We start from the raw sequence: 15,970 nt of genomic DNA on the forward strand, positions 1-15,970 counted from the left end.
GCATCACCAAACACCTGGACAAGTTTTAGATTGATATTTGACCACACTTCTTGGCAGAAGCTGTTGAATTGAGAATAAATCTAAAGTTTATTCCATAGACTTTAAATGCAATTCATCTGTACTGAGGACCGACTAAGCAGTCCCAGCCCATCCCATGATGCTGCCAAAACCATGATTAACATTTTGTACAGTGTCCTTTGGTTTAAACGACTCAATTCAACTTCTTTCAAACAGTCTCCTTGTCATTGTGGATCATTATCTCGGTCTTTATCTACCATGAAAAGCGGTCAATTAACCAACTAGAACTATTCTTGCTTGGTGTTTGTTGATTATTACAAACAGTTTATCAAGGTGCTACATATTGCTTAGGGATGTTTTTAAAAAATATATTTTGGGGTGTATGCGTACATTGTCAAAAAAGTATGTTTTATTCTTTGATTGCTGGTAAAAAATAACATCATGGTCAAGAATGTTGACAAGAATGTTAGAAAAGAAAACAATATCAAGGTAAAAATATATTTTTACAAAAGAATGTCAGTAATTAAAATATAAAAGGTGAAGTCAATTGTTGCATTAAAATTCAGCCCTCTGAGAACAATATTTAATATATGCACAAGCTACCGTGCCAATTTTCTGATAAATATTGGTATGTATAAGTTTTTTGTTTGCTTTTGTTGTTGTTGTTTTTTAACATTCAAGGGTATTATTTCTTATTTCAAATTAAATCTAAAATGGACATCTAAAGGACAAAGGAGGTGATGTCAACAGGTTTCCTTCTACGTTATGTGTAAAAGCACACACGTCCACTGACTGTGTCACAACCAGACATGTGACTCAGTCCAGTTGCTCAGAGCTCAGATGAGAAACCACTACTGCACCAACATGTTAGAGGGACCGAAGCGCTCAGCATCAGATGTCTGGTGCCATAGCAACAGAGATCATCCAATAAGAAGAGTCTTTGGGATAGCATCAAACAGCATCGTGACTTTTCTTTAGAATACGAGGTCTAATTTACATAAATGCAGCGTTAAGCTTCATCTTGGATGTGATCTAATATCTGAAGAATGACGCTGTCGTTTAACGGGCTGGTTTTAAACAAGATTATATTTCCATCACATTTCCTGTTGTCAGTCCCTCCGAGACAGCCAAGAGTCCACGTGTCCAAAACAAATCAAGCTCTCAGGAGGTTGAGCTAATTTTTTCCCCCTCAGAGGAAACACAAGGTTATTGTCACCAAGGCAGGACTATATAGTTTCCGGACTGGAGAGGTCTCAGGGCAATAGCTAGCAAAATCAAACGGTATATTTACAACAGAAATCCCTGACAAGACTGGTGCTAGGGTAACAAACAGGCAGCACAAAAACAACCACACCGCCTGATTGAGAGCAATCAGCTTCTACAATATAAATACGCAGTAAGCTTCTTAGCAGATAATTTGCTTTTACGGAAACGAGACTGTGTGGGTTATAAGTGTTCAGATTCGCAATAAACTACAGTGGTACATTCAGAATGACATTTCTTCGATTGTCCGCGTAGTGGCGCTATAACACCGAGTGAAGCTGCAAAACAAGAAGCCGGTGGAATGGCGTTTTGTTAAGCTACCTGACAAACGTCACAATGTCGGAAGTTGCGCCTATCTTGTTTTATTTCAAAATAAATGACTTCTTGGCTAAGAAAACGGAATTAAAGAGACTTTCTTGAAACTAGTGCTAATTTTTTCTATATTTGCATAGTATTTATTTAAATGCTAAAATGAACCGAAACACTACAAAAAAAACAGTGGGTCATTATACAGCAGCTGAGTTGTGTGCGAGATGGATTACATTTTTTTGTTATTTTGTCATTAGCTTTTACACTTTTTTAATGTTATCCTTCAGAATAGCAGAGTTCACACATAACTTCACATTCATGTCTGATTGCATTTTATTTATTTTTTTTATCAGATGTTATGATTAGTTACTCATTTTTACAAAAACCTGTTTTTACTTATCTCTTTTTAAAATTATTTTATTTACTTATTTAATTTTGGAACGTATACCTATTAAATGTGTTTTAAAAAAAAATTGGGGTACGCAACTGACTAACAACAACCTTTTATTTTGAATGTAAACACCGGAAGTTCCGCATCGCTTGGTTTCACGCTCGCGGAGAGAAAAGAGGTAAATGGATCAGGCGGTTGAAATGGAGAGCGAAAGGATTGGGAGGGTGACCAAAAATATTCGGGAGACATGGCGTGGTTGCGTGACACAATAGGAGGATCTCACCTCACCAAAAGCAGGACTTTTCTGAGGAACAAAGTAAAAACCGTGGCTGTGAGCTGCCTGTCTGAAGGGCTTTCATTTCGCTTTGCTTTGCTCTCTAACCTCGTTTAACTCAAACAGCAGCAGCAGCATTGAGCAGCCTTTCTGCTTAGCGGTATCTGCAGAGAGGAGTGTGGCCAGCAGCCTCGTCTGACAGCTTTAAAGGTACAACAGAGAGAACTACAAGACGACTTCTGCTGGCGGGACCGTAGTTTGTTTACACATGATTACCGCTGCACTGAAGTTGCTCAGAAACACACCCTGTTGGTGGTTTGCCAGCTAATTTCGCCTGTATTGTTGTGTTAGCAAGTACAGTGAGAACATTTCCAGCTGTCCTCATTAAACTGACAGGATGATAAAGCGACGTGTTGCTCTGAAATGGATTTAATTCCCGGAGCTAGGCTAACGTTAGCAGCATGTTGCTATTGTGACCTGTCTGTAAGAGGGAGAAAGTCTGTCCAGACATGCCTTAGGGTGGCATACAGCTCTGCTAACGCCAGCCAGGGTCATAACATTTGCTCTGAAATAATATCAGTGCATGCGTTATGAAAGATATAGCAAATCTGTCTGTATTATGCGTTAAAACGTTTAAAACCCCTAACAGTTCAGGATTGTTGACATTTCCAGAATGTCTTAATGCAGCATCAGATAATTTGAGTAGTTTTGGTTTGGGGTGTGAGTCAATATTTTTCATTTTTACTTGTATCCCAGTCCTGAGATTTGGCTTTCCTTGTGTTTACAGGAAGCTCAGTATGAGTCGAGATGGTTGGATGAGAAAGAGAGCCAATGGCAGCGATGACAATGGTTGGGGAGAAAGGGTGAGTACATCCAGCTGTGAGAGCTTCACAAAGAACCAGAGGCATGCATGGCAAAATAGTACATGGAAATAGTGGGGAATATGTGTGTTCCACCCCTTTTAATATTGCCAAGACCAACATGAAGCTGAAGTTGCAGAGAAGTCTAAAGGTTTAACTACTTAGGTGACTTCTGAAAGAAACTTATTGCACTGCATTTTATTTAAGGGCATCCGAACCACGCAAAAAAATCATAGCCATGCATAATTTGACTTCCACTTCACAAGTATGCTATAGATTTTGTTGGTCAGTCACTTAAAACTCCAGTGTAACATTGAAGAGGTTGCAATTTACTGTATTCTCTGAGCAAGCTTGCTTAAGTAGACCGCTCTAATCCCATGTTCCCCTCATAGCATTTGATCTAACAGCCTAAGAACTTCAAGGATGTACCTATTATAGTCTGATTCAAGGGGCTCAATAATACTGCAGAAGATTTATCAGAACTACTCAGACGTTACATCAGTTAAAAACAGTCTGGGTATCAGGTTACTCTAAATGGCATAGCTAAATTAAACCTTTAACAAACACATGGCTATAAACTCAGCTATCCTGTCATGTTTAAAAGGGTCTGTCAGTCAATATATGGTGTGGTGTTTACGTGCTAGTCCAAGTGAAATGATTAATATCCGGTGTATATAAATCTACTGTATGCTCAGTTTCATATCATATTCTTTCCACACAAGTCGTTTAGCTCTGATCAGTCACAAAATGTTGTATCATGTAAATTAGATGTATTTGTATCCTGATTCCTCTTTGGTTCCTAAGTGTCCCTTACTCTTTTTTCTTCTTTTTTCCCCCTGAATTTCTGTCGGTGCAGGGCGGCTACATGGCTGCCAAGGTTACCAAACTGGACGAGCAGTTCAAACTCAATGCCACTAGAGAAAAGCAGAAGGAAGGAACCGGCTCCATCATCTTCAGTGGGGTGTCTATTTATGTCAACGGATACACAGGTACAAGCAAATTCTCTGATTATGTAGTTTGTATTTCATGGCCCTTTGTTATCCCTCGCATTTCCACTTATCCAAACAAACACTTATTTGTACCTGCAAACAAATTATTGCCTGTCCATGTCACTTTATTTTTTTCTTGCACGCAAGTATGCCATGGATTATAAAGATAAATAGTCTAGCAAATTTTCAAATATCATGTATTATTTAATCATCGAAAACTTTGTTATACCCGATTCCCATTACTTGTTGTTCATGCCCCGTCTTATGCCAGGTGGCTGAGTGTGACAGACATACTTTTTAATGCCATCCTTGTTGGGGTTAATGTCTATTTCCAAAGGCATGAGTAAGTGTCTGTGTTGGCTTTGCGATACAAGGGCACTCTGCCATGGCGGCGTACTCTTCCTCACACTCCTCTCATCGATGATTGAATGAATGAATGTGTCACTGTTTTGTCCCTCTAATCAGACCCGAGCGCAGACGAGCTCCGCCGGCTGATGATGCTGCATGGGGGTCAGTTTCACGTCTACTACTCTCGCTCGAAGACCACCCACATCATTGCCAACAACCTGCCCAACTGCAAGATTCAGGAGCTCCGAGGGGAAAAGGTCATCAGGCCAGAGTGGGTCACTGACAGGTGTGTTTAGTACAAAACAAGAGTTTGTTATATTGAATGTAAGTCTGTGCAGCATGAGCTGAAATCTGCGTTCCGTTGTTTAATCCAGCATCAAGGCCGGCCGTCTCCTTCCTTGCTTGAAGTACCAGTTGTATGCTAAACAGAAGAACACGCTCTTCCCCGCCGTGATTCTGCGCCACACCTCAGAGATGTCCGAACCGAGCCACTGTCCCCTTCAGCAGAGCATGCATCAAAAGCCTCTTTTGCCACCGCACAACACAGAGCCCTCTGTTCCCCGCAGCGGGGGATCCTCAAACAACCCCTTCCCTGTCCCCGGCTGCAGCGAAGCCGAGCCTCAGTCCGTCCGCCGCAGCTCCAAAGCGAGCTTGGATTACCACCAACCGAGTCATTTGAAATCCAGTCAACTCGTTTCAGGTTCCCTGTACATAAGCCGATCTTTATACAAGAACCCAATTCCCAACAAGGGCCACATAAAGCTCCCGCACAAGTCTCCCGGTTCTGCTCACATGAATGAGGAAGACTTAAAAATGTGAGCGTTTTCAGGAAATAACTAATTTGATACTTTTTATTTTCTTCTTATGAAGCAGTTCCAACTTTTAATTTAGTATTTTATGTTCAGTTAAGATGTTACAATTTCCTCTCTTTTGCTTTTCCTAGAAATGGAGTTCTCCAGACCTCACCGGATACCTCGAGCCATTCTAAAATGACGGAAATGCTAGAGCGCGGAGATCCTTGTCTTGCCGGGGCCTCGGCCGCTGTGGGAGAAGCCCCCCTGACCAATGGACACGCTCACCTTTTTAACGGTGCCTTAAAGCCAGAGGACTCGTCCCCTGTTGCAGATCCACGATCCTCTGACGGGGACGCGTCCATATGTAGAGCAAAGAGTTCAACAGAGAAACCTCAGAGTTCTTCAGTGCAGTCACACACCAAACCTGATCCATATGAGTTCCCCCCCAGCCCTCCAAAGCAATCAGACTCTCTTCCTATTCATCTAGAGCAATCCAGCACACAAGACGGAGGCCTTTGTGACCCTAAACCTTCGTCGTCCTCCTCTCATGAGGCTTTGAGAGCCAACAAACCCCAGACGCCTTTGAAATGTCTCCAACCTCCCACTCAGGTTGAGCTGATTTCGGAGCAGACTTCCCAATCTCCTCCTTCTTGTTCCCTTTCGTCCGTTAGATTAAACGGAAGTCACCACAAAGTGTTTCTGACTGACGCCCCTCTCCCGAACACGGCCCGCGTGGCAGCCAAGCCCGATCCTCCCACCGAGGCGTCCTCAGCCTCCACGTCCTCGGACCAGCTGCTGGAGCAGACGGGCGGTCTGATCTCGGAGTTTTACTCTCACTCGCGTTTGCACCAGATCTCCACTTGGAGGATCGCTTTCTCCGAGTATGTCAACGAACTACACAGCAAACGGAAGACTGAGGGGAGCCCATCCTATCCCGGGAAAGATCGACTGAGGAAATCTATGGCACAGCGATCCTCTCATGGACAAGGTAGGGAAAAGGAAGTTATTCTTTTCTTCTCTATTTATTTCATAATGATGTCTTCTGAATTTTCTCCCAAAATTAAGAAAGTTTTTAAATTTTTTCCCATTTATAGATTAATGTACGGTATGTGCCACAAATAGGGGTGTGCGATATGGCCAAAAATATCTCTAGAGATATCACAGATGTTAGTGCTCCACATTTTCTGCTTTCATTTTTTCCTTTTTTTTTTTTTGATTTGTCCAAACAAATATGTAACTTCAAAACAACTTTTTTTGCTTTCAACTAGGATTAAAAATATATTTAAATAAATACGAAATCACACAATAAGTTTAGTGTGTGAAAGAAAATATAGTAATAGATAAATAAGTATTCAAACTAATTTTGGCCAACAAAAAATAGTCTGAACAGTCAGCTACCTAATGTAAATAAAAATATTTAAAATACACAAATGAAACAAACTGCTGTGGTTAGTTTTACAAGATGTTAAAAAAAACGTTTCCCCCTGATGTCTTTTTTTATGTGCAAAACCAAGAGTCTTGTTTTTGTATAAAAGACAATATTCTTTTAAAAAATGCTCAACACCCAAATATACCACAAAAAACCCCTGAAAAAGGTACAAGTTTATGCTCCCTTCCTAATTATCAGGAGCATTATTCATTTTCATCTCTTCCATCTGTCACAGACAAAAAAACAATAATATTGTTTGGCCACAAGATATTCAGTCATGGCCACATCTAAATAATAACATTAATTATTATCAGTAATGATGACAATGGACAAATTTGATCTCATGTTGTTTTATTTCTGTCTGGAAATGAATTATAATCATATTCTTAATACTCTTGCGATTAGGCATAGAGTAGTTCTTAGCAATTACTTTATAAGTCGGCTGATTAAAAAGAGGCTTCAACGCAAACAATGCGCTGACTTTACAGCTGCAGGCCTTTTGGGGGGTTTTACAAAAAGGCTCAAGCTCAGTCAGACTGGATGAAAATCTTCTGCAGTCAGCAGTTTTCAGCTTCTGTCATATATTCCAAATTTTCCTTACATTTTACAATTCTGCAGCACTTTGTGTTGTTCTGTCACATAAAATCCCCTGAAAAATACTTAGTTTTTAATCAGGTATGAGTTACTTTTGTACTAACTAATTATTTGTGGTTTGAAATCTAGAAAAGTGTTCATTGCTGTAATGTCTCCTTGTTTGTAGCAGGCTCATCATCGGCAGGCAGTGTGAAATCGTGCATCTTCCACGTGGACATGGACTGCTTCTTTGTGTCTGTGGGGATCCGACACAGACCAGAACTTAAAGGCAAGTCTTCCTTATCGTTTGGATGTTCACTGTGAACCTTGTTTATGCAAAGCCCATTGAATGAAAGGGATTTGAAATTTGATCTCTGGTTCTGGAAACATTTCTGTGCAGGGAAGCCTGTGGCTGTCACCAGTAACCGTGGACTGGGCAAAGTCCCCATCAGACCTGGAGCCAACCATCAGGTGGAGCTGCAGTACTACCAGATGAGGCATACTCATCCTCAGCCAGGTGAGATCAGGTCATCCAGGTAATTAAATGGAACTTCAATAGTGTGGGGAAGTCGCTGCTACCCCAAAAGCTCATAGAAATAATGCTTTCAAGTTAAACAAGTAGCTTATATCTGCATGGCAAATGGTATATGGTAGAGGGAACAGTACAATAATAAAAAATAAATAACTGGGGCTGCAGCTAATGTTTACTTCAGTAGTCAGTTATTCTATTAATCGATTAATCAGATAAAAAATAATTGGCACGGTGCAAATTTTTTTTATGGAACCACTTCAGCTTATTTTATACAATATTAGAAATTCACAAGAAATCCAAAATACACAAATAATTCAGTTCCTTTTTAAAATAACAAAGTAGACCTCTTCGTGCCTAGCATAACATTCCTTTAGTGAACACTTGATCATTTGCAGTAAAGGATGCATCTGCAGCCAGTGAGAAAATACTTGTACAGCATGTAAATGTGAAAAGCTCAACCCTTTCTGTTTAACATCAGTACTCCATAGCGTTGGGCTTGTCTGTCAATCTTTTTCATTTAACCAATTAACAACTAGATAGCAAAAGGGGATTTATTTACAGAATTTAAGCAGTTCAAAACATGTTTTTCGGCTAGAGCACAAAATGTATACATTTATTGTATATTTTTGGCTTAATTACTGCTCTTACTGTGGCATTCTTTCTTTCTGCAAATGGCATGTATTAGAGTCTGTATTCTCCAGTTAATGATTATTTGATTACTGAATCAGTTGCCGATTATTTCAATAATCTTTTAGTCCAGTTACTCATTTTAGCCCTACAAATAATTAATGAATTATTATTTATTCATCCATTAAATAATTAATGAATTATTTGACTAAGATATGCAAAAAGAGGATTGATGGTTCTGTTGTTACCCCTACTGATGCTTCCATTAAGAGAGGCCTCCAGGCTTTTCATCAGCCATTCAACCTATTTAAAGGCAACAGCCGTGCTGCTGGGTAGTTTGGTGTCGCTGTGTGCACTGCACTAAACATGGAACTCAGAAATAGGATGGAAGATATCTGTGTTAAAGATAAGAGATAGATTATCTCCGTAGAGCTTGATCTGCCAGGATTTGGACACGACGTAATGCAACGACAGGTTGATTAGATGGCTGCTGTGGAAGAACTGACGAAAATCTAAGGCCAAAATAACTCACTTTCTATTTGTGCTCCATGGAAGGAAGCCAAAAAGGGCTTTACTTCTGAAAGCAAAATGACAAAATCCAGACTGGAATTCACCAAAATCCCCCCATCTGTATGCCTTGTGAATAACATTACTGCTACAATGTTGCTTTTTTTTGTCAGAGAAAGCAGATGACGACCTCTCTGTAACTCCCTCGCAAGACATCCCTGACTCCCATGGAAACGGTGTGAACCCGGACGCTGCTGGCCTGTCGATGGCAGAGATTGCATCTTGCAGTTACGAGGCCAGGTGAGATGTTAACATGACCTCAACTATCCTGTGCTGACAGAAATGTAAGGACGTCTTGTTTTCTCTCTACAGGCAGGCGGGTGTGAGGAACGGGATGTTTTTTGGCAAAGCGAAGCAGCTGTGCCCCTCGCTGCAGTCGGTCCCGTACGACTTTGACGCCTACAAGGAGGTGGCTCTGAACATGTATGAAATCCTGGCCAGGTACAGAACCTCAAATCTGTCAGTCTAGCTAGAAAGGATTTACTTGCGATGTTGATCTTAATTTGCTCTGTGCAGTTACACCCACGACATCGAGGCTCTCAGCTGTGACGAAGCTCTTATAGATGCTTCTCATCTGCTGGCTGAGGTGGGCGTTACTCCAGACGATTTGGCCGAAGCCATTAGAGCAGACATCCAGGGGAAAACGGGATGCTGTGCCTCAGTGGGAATGGGTGAGTCCCATTTTTCCCCACACCGTAAATTCAATGAAGCCAGAATTCATATGGAAATAATTCAGACCGACTGCAACGCTCTGTTCAGGGTCCAACATTCTTCTGGCTCGACTTGCGACCCGTAAGGCCAAGCCGAACGGGCAGTACTTCCTTAGGTATGAAGAAGTGGATGATTTCATCAGGGACTTACCAGTGACCAGTTTGCCAGGTGGATATGCTGCTCTGCGTCCTGCTCTACTCTCTACTCTAGAAGAGATTCTCAGGAAACATGAAGCTAAATTGTTATTATTTTTTTTTAATCTTTTTCATTCATTTTCCCCAGGTGTCGGGCACGTTATGGCCAAAAAACTTGCTGTGATGGGCGTGAAGTCTTGTGGGGACCTCCAGCAACTGTCTCTATCTCAGCTGCAGAAAAAGTTTGGACCTCGTACCGGACAAACTCTATTTCGATTCTGCAGGGGTTTAGACGACCGACCCGTCCGCTTCGAAAAGGAAAGAAAATCCGTCTCTGCCGAGATGAACTACAACATCCGCTTTGTCACGGTTAGACCTGCGAGGTTTACACTCACGTCAGTCCAGGCGCCTCCTGATTTCTAATCTTCTTCCCTTTAAAACTCACCAGGTGGACGAGGCAGAGTGTTTCCTGACTAATCTATCGATGGAGGTGCAGCGGCGTCTAAAGGAAGCAGGACTGCGGGGTCGGAGAGTTACTCTGAAGGTCATGGTGCGCAAGGTCGGAGCGCCTCTGGAGCCGGCCAAATACGGAGGTCATGGCATATGTGATAATCTCGCCAAGTAAGGATCTTTGGCACCTCGTTGCAAAAGTATTCATGCCCTTTGACCTAGAGCTTACTCAATAAAATACATTAAAGTTTGTGCTTGCAACGTGTCAAAATTTGAGAAAATAAAATAAAATGGTCAATGAATAAAAGGGTAATGAACAGACGAACATGCAAAGCACCACATGGTAAAAATTGAGACTGATATTGATGCAGGAGTAAAAAGGTGATTTTGTTTCTTCTTGCTGCTTGTCAGGACTGTGATGCTCGCTCAGTCCACTGACAGTGGTCAGCTGATTGCCTCCGCTGTCATCAAGCTGCTCCACGCCATGAAGCTGCAGGTCCAGGACCTGAGAGGGGTCGGCATTCAGGTTCAGCAGCTCGAGGGAAATCAGCCCCAAGCACAGGACTGCCGGGGAACTCGGACACGCTCCATCAAGGACATGTTGTTAGGCCAAGGATCAAATGCCAGAACTACCAACAAAGGTCTGATTTGTCTTCATGGTTCGATCTTTGCTGTGTTTATTTCCATCTAAACTCCTGGCTTAGTCGTTTATATGTGTTTTAAAAAATGCAGCAGACACTCGGCACAAGCAGACTTCCTCGACAGCGGCTCTCTCAGGTAGCTCATCACCACATCCTTTGACACCTGCTGAGCCAGTCCCTGGGACGAGCAAAGAAACGCCCGTCTGCAGAGCAGCGCCAAAACTTTCACGGACCCGTCTCAATCTCAGCATTGAAGTCCCCTCCCCCTCACAGGTAAATCTGGGATTTTTAATGCTGGATCATCGCCAACGCAGGCATGAGATTCTTGCGGTTTTATAACTTTGAGGGGAAAATACCACCGTTTCACAGTAAAGTAGTATTTAGAAAAAGATTTAGAAACATGATCAAATGCTTTTATTTAAAGCAGAAAAACAACAGTTCCCTCTGATACTTAAGCATAGAAAAATCTAACTAATTTCTCTATGGCAGCAAAGTAATTACAAAGAGGCATAGTCCAGTAATGCTTATTTTACTTAAAACGAAGTACAACTGGACCTGAAGCTATGTGACTTAATTGATTTTTAAAGTTTTAATTTCTTTGTTCTTTAATGTCTTACTGCATTTTTTTATTTTGTACAATTCATGTAATTTGTTGTATGATTTGTTTTGATTGTAGATTATCTCGGATGTCTGTTGAAATTGGGACACTTTTGAAATTGACACTTTGTGTGTCAGTGAGTTTTGCCTATAATGGTATCAGTATCAGTTTATTGAGGGTAAATTTAAATTAATTAATAAATATTTAATTTCCCTTTGAGATCAATAATGTATTTTTGAATTTGATAGTTGCATCATTCTATACTCCATTCAGCTGAAGAAAATTCCTGCCTTTTTTTTCCCGGCATGCTTATACCAGATCTGACCAACAGCATATTTTAACACCTTTTACTAAATGAGGTTCGTTATCTAGACCTTCTCTATTTTTTTTTTCTTCTTCACAATTTTTGAATAATTTCCAAGGTGGATCGTTCTGTCCTGGAGGCCCTGCCGGCCGAGCTGAGGGAGCAAGTGGAGCAGTCGTGGACTAAGAGAGACGAGAGGTCAAATCACTGCCATTCACCCGATCTGCAGCTTTCCTCTCCCCATCCTGCGCCCTATGCTCCCCCTGCTGGAACGTTGGTGCTGCAGTTTCCAAACCAGCCAGACAATCCGGGAATTGTCCTCGAATTACCAAACTTCTCACAGGTAGAAAAGCACCTGTTGGAAATTTTGACTTGGTGTCCGGTAGCTCTGTGTTAATTCAAGAATAAAGAGTAGTAACTGTCTTATCACGTCTGTAATTTAAGAAATTAGGATTAAGTGGTGTCTCCTGGAGATTTTCAGGACACTCTGCTTCTATAATTGATCGCAGGTTGATCCGGACGTCTTTGCTGTCCTTCCCAAAGAGCTGCAGGATGAACTGAAGTCTGCCTACAGCCGTGCAAACAATGTCCAACCCCAGGTGAAAATGGGTGAGTTAACCAGCGGCTGCCGCCACATAGTTTTTGTTCCCCCTTCATGTAGATTTTTATTTTTTGACATGTTGGTTTGTCTGCAGCCGAGCAGAAGAATCCACTGTTGCAGCTGAAGCAGCCTGCTGCAGGAACTGGCGTTGGACGGTTAAAGCGGCGCTACAAGAGGAAGAACGGAGTGAGCCCTGTTAAAAAAGGAACCTCACCCTTAAAGAGACGTCAGGCCACAAACAGTCCAGCCAAACACGTGCCGCCAATAAAACCACTAGAACCTGTGAATGTACCAAAGGTGATTCTGCGTGTGGTTACAGATGGAGAGATTACTTTATTCGTTGCTAACCCCTTTTCTCTTTCACTTCTTGTCTCTTCCTTCAGACTGAAATGAACCCGTCCACCTCAGAACAGGACATCATGGTGTCTGTGACAAAGTCATTGCCTCGTCCTGTTCCAACGTTGGCTGGAGCTTGTGACCTAACGGACATTAAAACTCTCCTACGGGAATGGGTCACCACCATCACAGGTACAGATGTCCCAATGTTGATAAGACATCTACAGTAATGCCGTTTATCTAAGCTTTATAGTGCCACCTTTTGCTGCAGGTCCGGCTGTAATTCCTTTTGGGTGTAGCTTTGTGCTGGGATTAAATTACACATTTTAAGGCAGTTGGGTGTACTGAAATTTATTTAAGGGTGTCAGCGTAGGCCTGTCACGATGATAAATTTTGCCAGACAATAAATTGTCCCAGAAGCTACTGCGATAAACGAGAATATTGTTGTTTTGAGAACATTTTCAAGTAATATAATAGCTATAATGGCATAATAAGGCAAGAACACACTCTCAAGGATTAGTAAATTTTAAATTCTAATGAACATTTAAACACTGGAACGACAAATAAAATGAATTATGAAGTTCATAATTGTTAACAAAATTATCTTTCAAAGAAAAGGGATAGTTAAAACCAAAGGACCAGACTTCATTTTATCCTTCAGTTTTTAGTAAAAAGAGAAAGAAAAGAGAAAAACGATAAATCAAGCAAATGAAAATGATTGAGTTTCTTTTAATTTGTCATGTGATTAATTGATTTATTGTTTATTGTGACAGGCCTCTTCAGATTTGATCTATTTAGATATGTCATAATAGTTTTGAGGGCATGTAGGCCATTTTGTTCAGATTTATCTCCATAACTAATGAAATTGCTTAAATGAAAAATAAACTGCTACACAACTGCTTACCTTTTAAAATGCCTTTTTGTTTAGAACCGATGGAGGAGGACATCCTGCAGGTAGTAAAGTACTGCACTGATCTCATTGAAGATAAAGACCTAGAGAAGTTGGATTTGATAATAAGATATATGAAAAGGTCGGTGGTGCACAATATAACATTTTGCATGTGTTGTTCTCTCTTTTTATCTGATCTCAGTTTGCTTATAGTTTATTGTCGTTTTGTTTTGTTTTTTCCTTCAGGCTTATGCAGGAGTCTGTGGAGTCAGTTTGGAGTATGGCATTTGACTTCATTTTAGACAACATACAGGTGGTTGTGCATCAAGCTTATGGTAGCATCTTGAAGATAACATGAGAAGAAGAGGAAAGACGTACCCTGTTGTTGTTCTGCAACAATGTACCGTGTACCAAACGAATCATGACATCTGAATGATTACTATTTGCTGTCCTAGCTTCCCCCGCAGCATCTTTCTTTTTCCTCAGTGGCCAACAAAATAATGGCAGGAACGCAAAGAGCCATCGGTGTATTATTTGAAAGCATGTACAGTATGTCACTTTTTGTACAAATATTTGTTTTCAGTGTTGGAGTAGCTTAAACTGAAGGGCAAAAAACAGTCTCACTTTCAACTTAGTGCAGTTTAAATGGTTGGTAATCCTTATGGTTTTGTTATAAATGTGTGATTTGTTTTGTTTTCCTTTCCTCAGATGTTTAGCACTGCGTTTGATTTGTCGCAGAAGTTTGATACGGGCATGATGTCATACCCAAGTTCAGCTCGTTCTGATTGTAAGTTGGATATTTCACTGTTGAGGTGCTACTTGTATTGTTACAAGCCAGTCACGGCTTCTGTGGATGCAACACTAGAGAGACATGAACGGGAAGTGAAATATGTGACAGACTGAAGTGCAAAGAAACTGGTTATTCCTGCAACTTTCACCATCTTTTATACGTGTGGCAGCCATGACAGATGTTGAACATGCAATGGCGCAGGGACCTCTAGCTTTCCCAGTCGGCATTCAGACTTCGATGTGTTCTGTTCTTGTTTTTACGACTCGGGACTCTGAAACTTTCAAGTACAAATCGAACGCAGCACAGTTCTGTTTGCTCACTTTTTTTTTTGTTTATTTTTTTACACACCAGTTCTGACCCAGCATTGTAGTGCTTAGATATTTTTATTTTCCGTTTTATTTTCAGCAGGGCATTCAACTTACCTCACAGGCACAGGTACTAGTGTTGAATATAAGATTCATCATGTTGTAGTGACAAAACCAAACTCTTGGATCACGTTTGGAATTTGCTAACCTCGTAGCAGTCCGAATGCGCATTTGAAGCCGACTGAAATGGTTCAACAAAAAGACAATATTTTTTATGCGTGTTATTTTGGTGCTCTGATCTAGAAGCACTTTTTTGTGGAAGAAGAAGAAAGAAAGAAAAAACTAACTGCTGCACTCTGTAGTGTTTCATTCAATTCTGTTTTTTTTTTTAAAGTGCCAAACCTTGTTATAGAGTGTAAATAATGTTTGAAAGACCTTTGTCAAATGTTTTAAACAAAATGTATGTGGAGGAATTGCCTCTTGTATTGTTTACCAGTAGTGAATTCTTAGTAACAGTCTTTAAATTGTAACTCTGAAGTCTAAAAGCTTGCAAGTGTTCCGACATGGAAATCTGAAGCTAGCCAAAGTATTTCCTGGACAGTAGCAGTCTAATTTGGGAGGACATCAACATATGTAATGGCAATCAATCAGCTTATTCATTTCTCTTTTTTGTCGCTAACAAACAAGAGAGGACTGATGAAGATGATGCGACATTTGTTAAGCATTTAAATTAGGTGTAACTCAAGCAGTAGCTTCCTGTTTTCAACAGGTTCTGAATCTGTTGAAATAATGTTGGATTTGGATTGATTCAGGTGACCCATCTTTTGTTATTCACTCTGGAAACGTTGTACGGCAACTGACTTCATTTCTGTACATAGGTCCTGAATTTAACTTGTATGACCTGTTGTTGGAAGACACAGCTAACTGGCTTCTGATCTCCTCACAGAAGACAATAAGTACGTTGTTGAAAAGTTTGCTTAAAGCAGTAATTATATGCAAACCAGATCAGTCTGAATGTAATTTGGAATGTGTGAGTTTTCACTTTTAAGATGTTGCTTCACATCACCTTTCACTTCTTTCATGAAAGAAATGGCCACAAGTAAAAACTGGCCAGTGTTCTCTAATCTGGCTTGTGCCTGAAGACCTGAAGCTGTGAATTTGTTTGTAAGTTTTCTAAACCTTGCTAATAAACTTAAACTTCTAATACTCTACCTGTCCTTTTTGTGCATTAGACATT

At 40.7% G+C, this 15,970-nt stretch overlaps 1 protein-coding gene across 1 annotated transcript; it reads left to right on the forward strand.

The window, feature by feature from the left end:
- The first annotated feature begins 2,145 nt into the window (after window positions 1–2,145).
- Window positions 2,146–15,939, forward strand: rev1 (REV1, DNA directed polymerase). Its single transcript, XM_014468434.2, has 22 exons — window positions 2,146–2,465; window positions 3,043–3,118; window positions 3,972–4,104; window positions 4,570–4,738; window positions 4,827–5,267; window positions 5,396–6,234; window positions 7,436–7,537; window positions 7,649–7,765; window positions 9,088–9,214; window positions 9,287–9,415; window positions 9,491–9,645; window positions 9,734–9,853; window positions 9,968–10,188; window positions 10,268–10,440; window positions 10,681–10,910; window positions 11,002–11,183; window positions 11,931–12,155; window positions 12,322–12,421; window positions 12,508–12,710; window positions 12,797–12,941; window positions 13,678–13,780; window positions 13,885–15,939. Exons 2-22 carry the CDS (start codon window positions 3,053–3,055, stop codon window positions 13,994–13,996), a joined length of 4,092 nt encoding a protein of 1,363 aa, XP_014323920.1. The 5' UTR covers window positions 2,146–2,465; window positions 3,043–3,052; the 3' UTR covers window positions 13,997–15,939.
- Window positions 15,940–15,970: the final 31 nt, after the last annotated feature.

Source organism: Xiphophorus maculatus, chromosome 7 (genome assembly GCF_002775205.1).
Source record: "Xiphophorus maculatus strain JP 163 A chromosome 7, X_maculatus-5.0-male, whole genome shotgun sequence".
NCBI classification, from domain to species: Eukaryota; Metazoa; Chordata; class Actinopteri; order Cyprinodontiformes; family Poeciliidae; genus Xiphophorus; species Xiphophorus maculatus.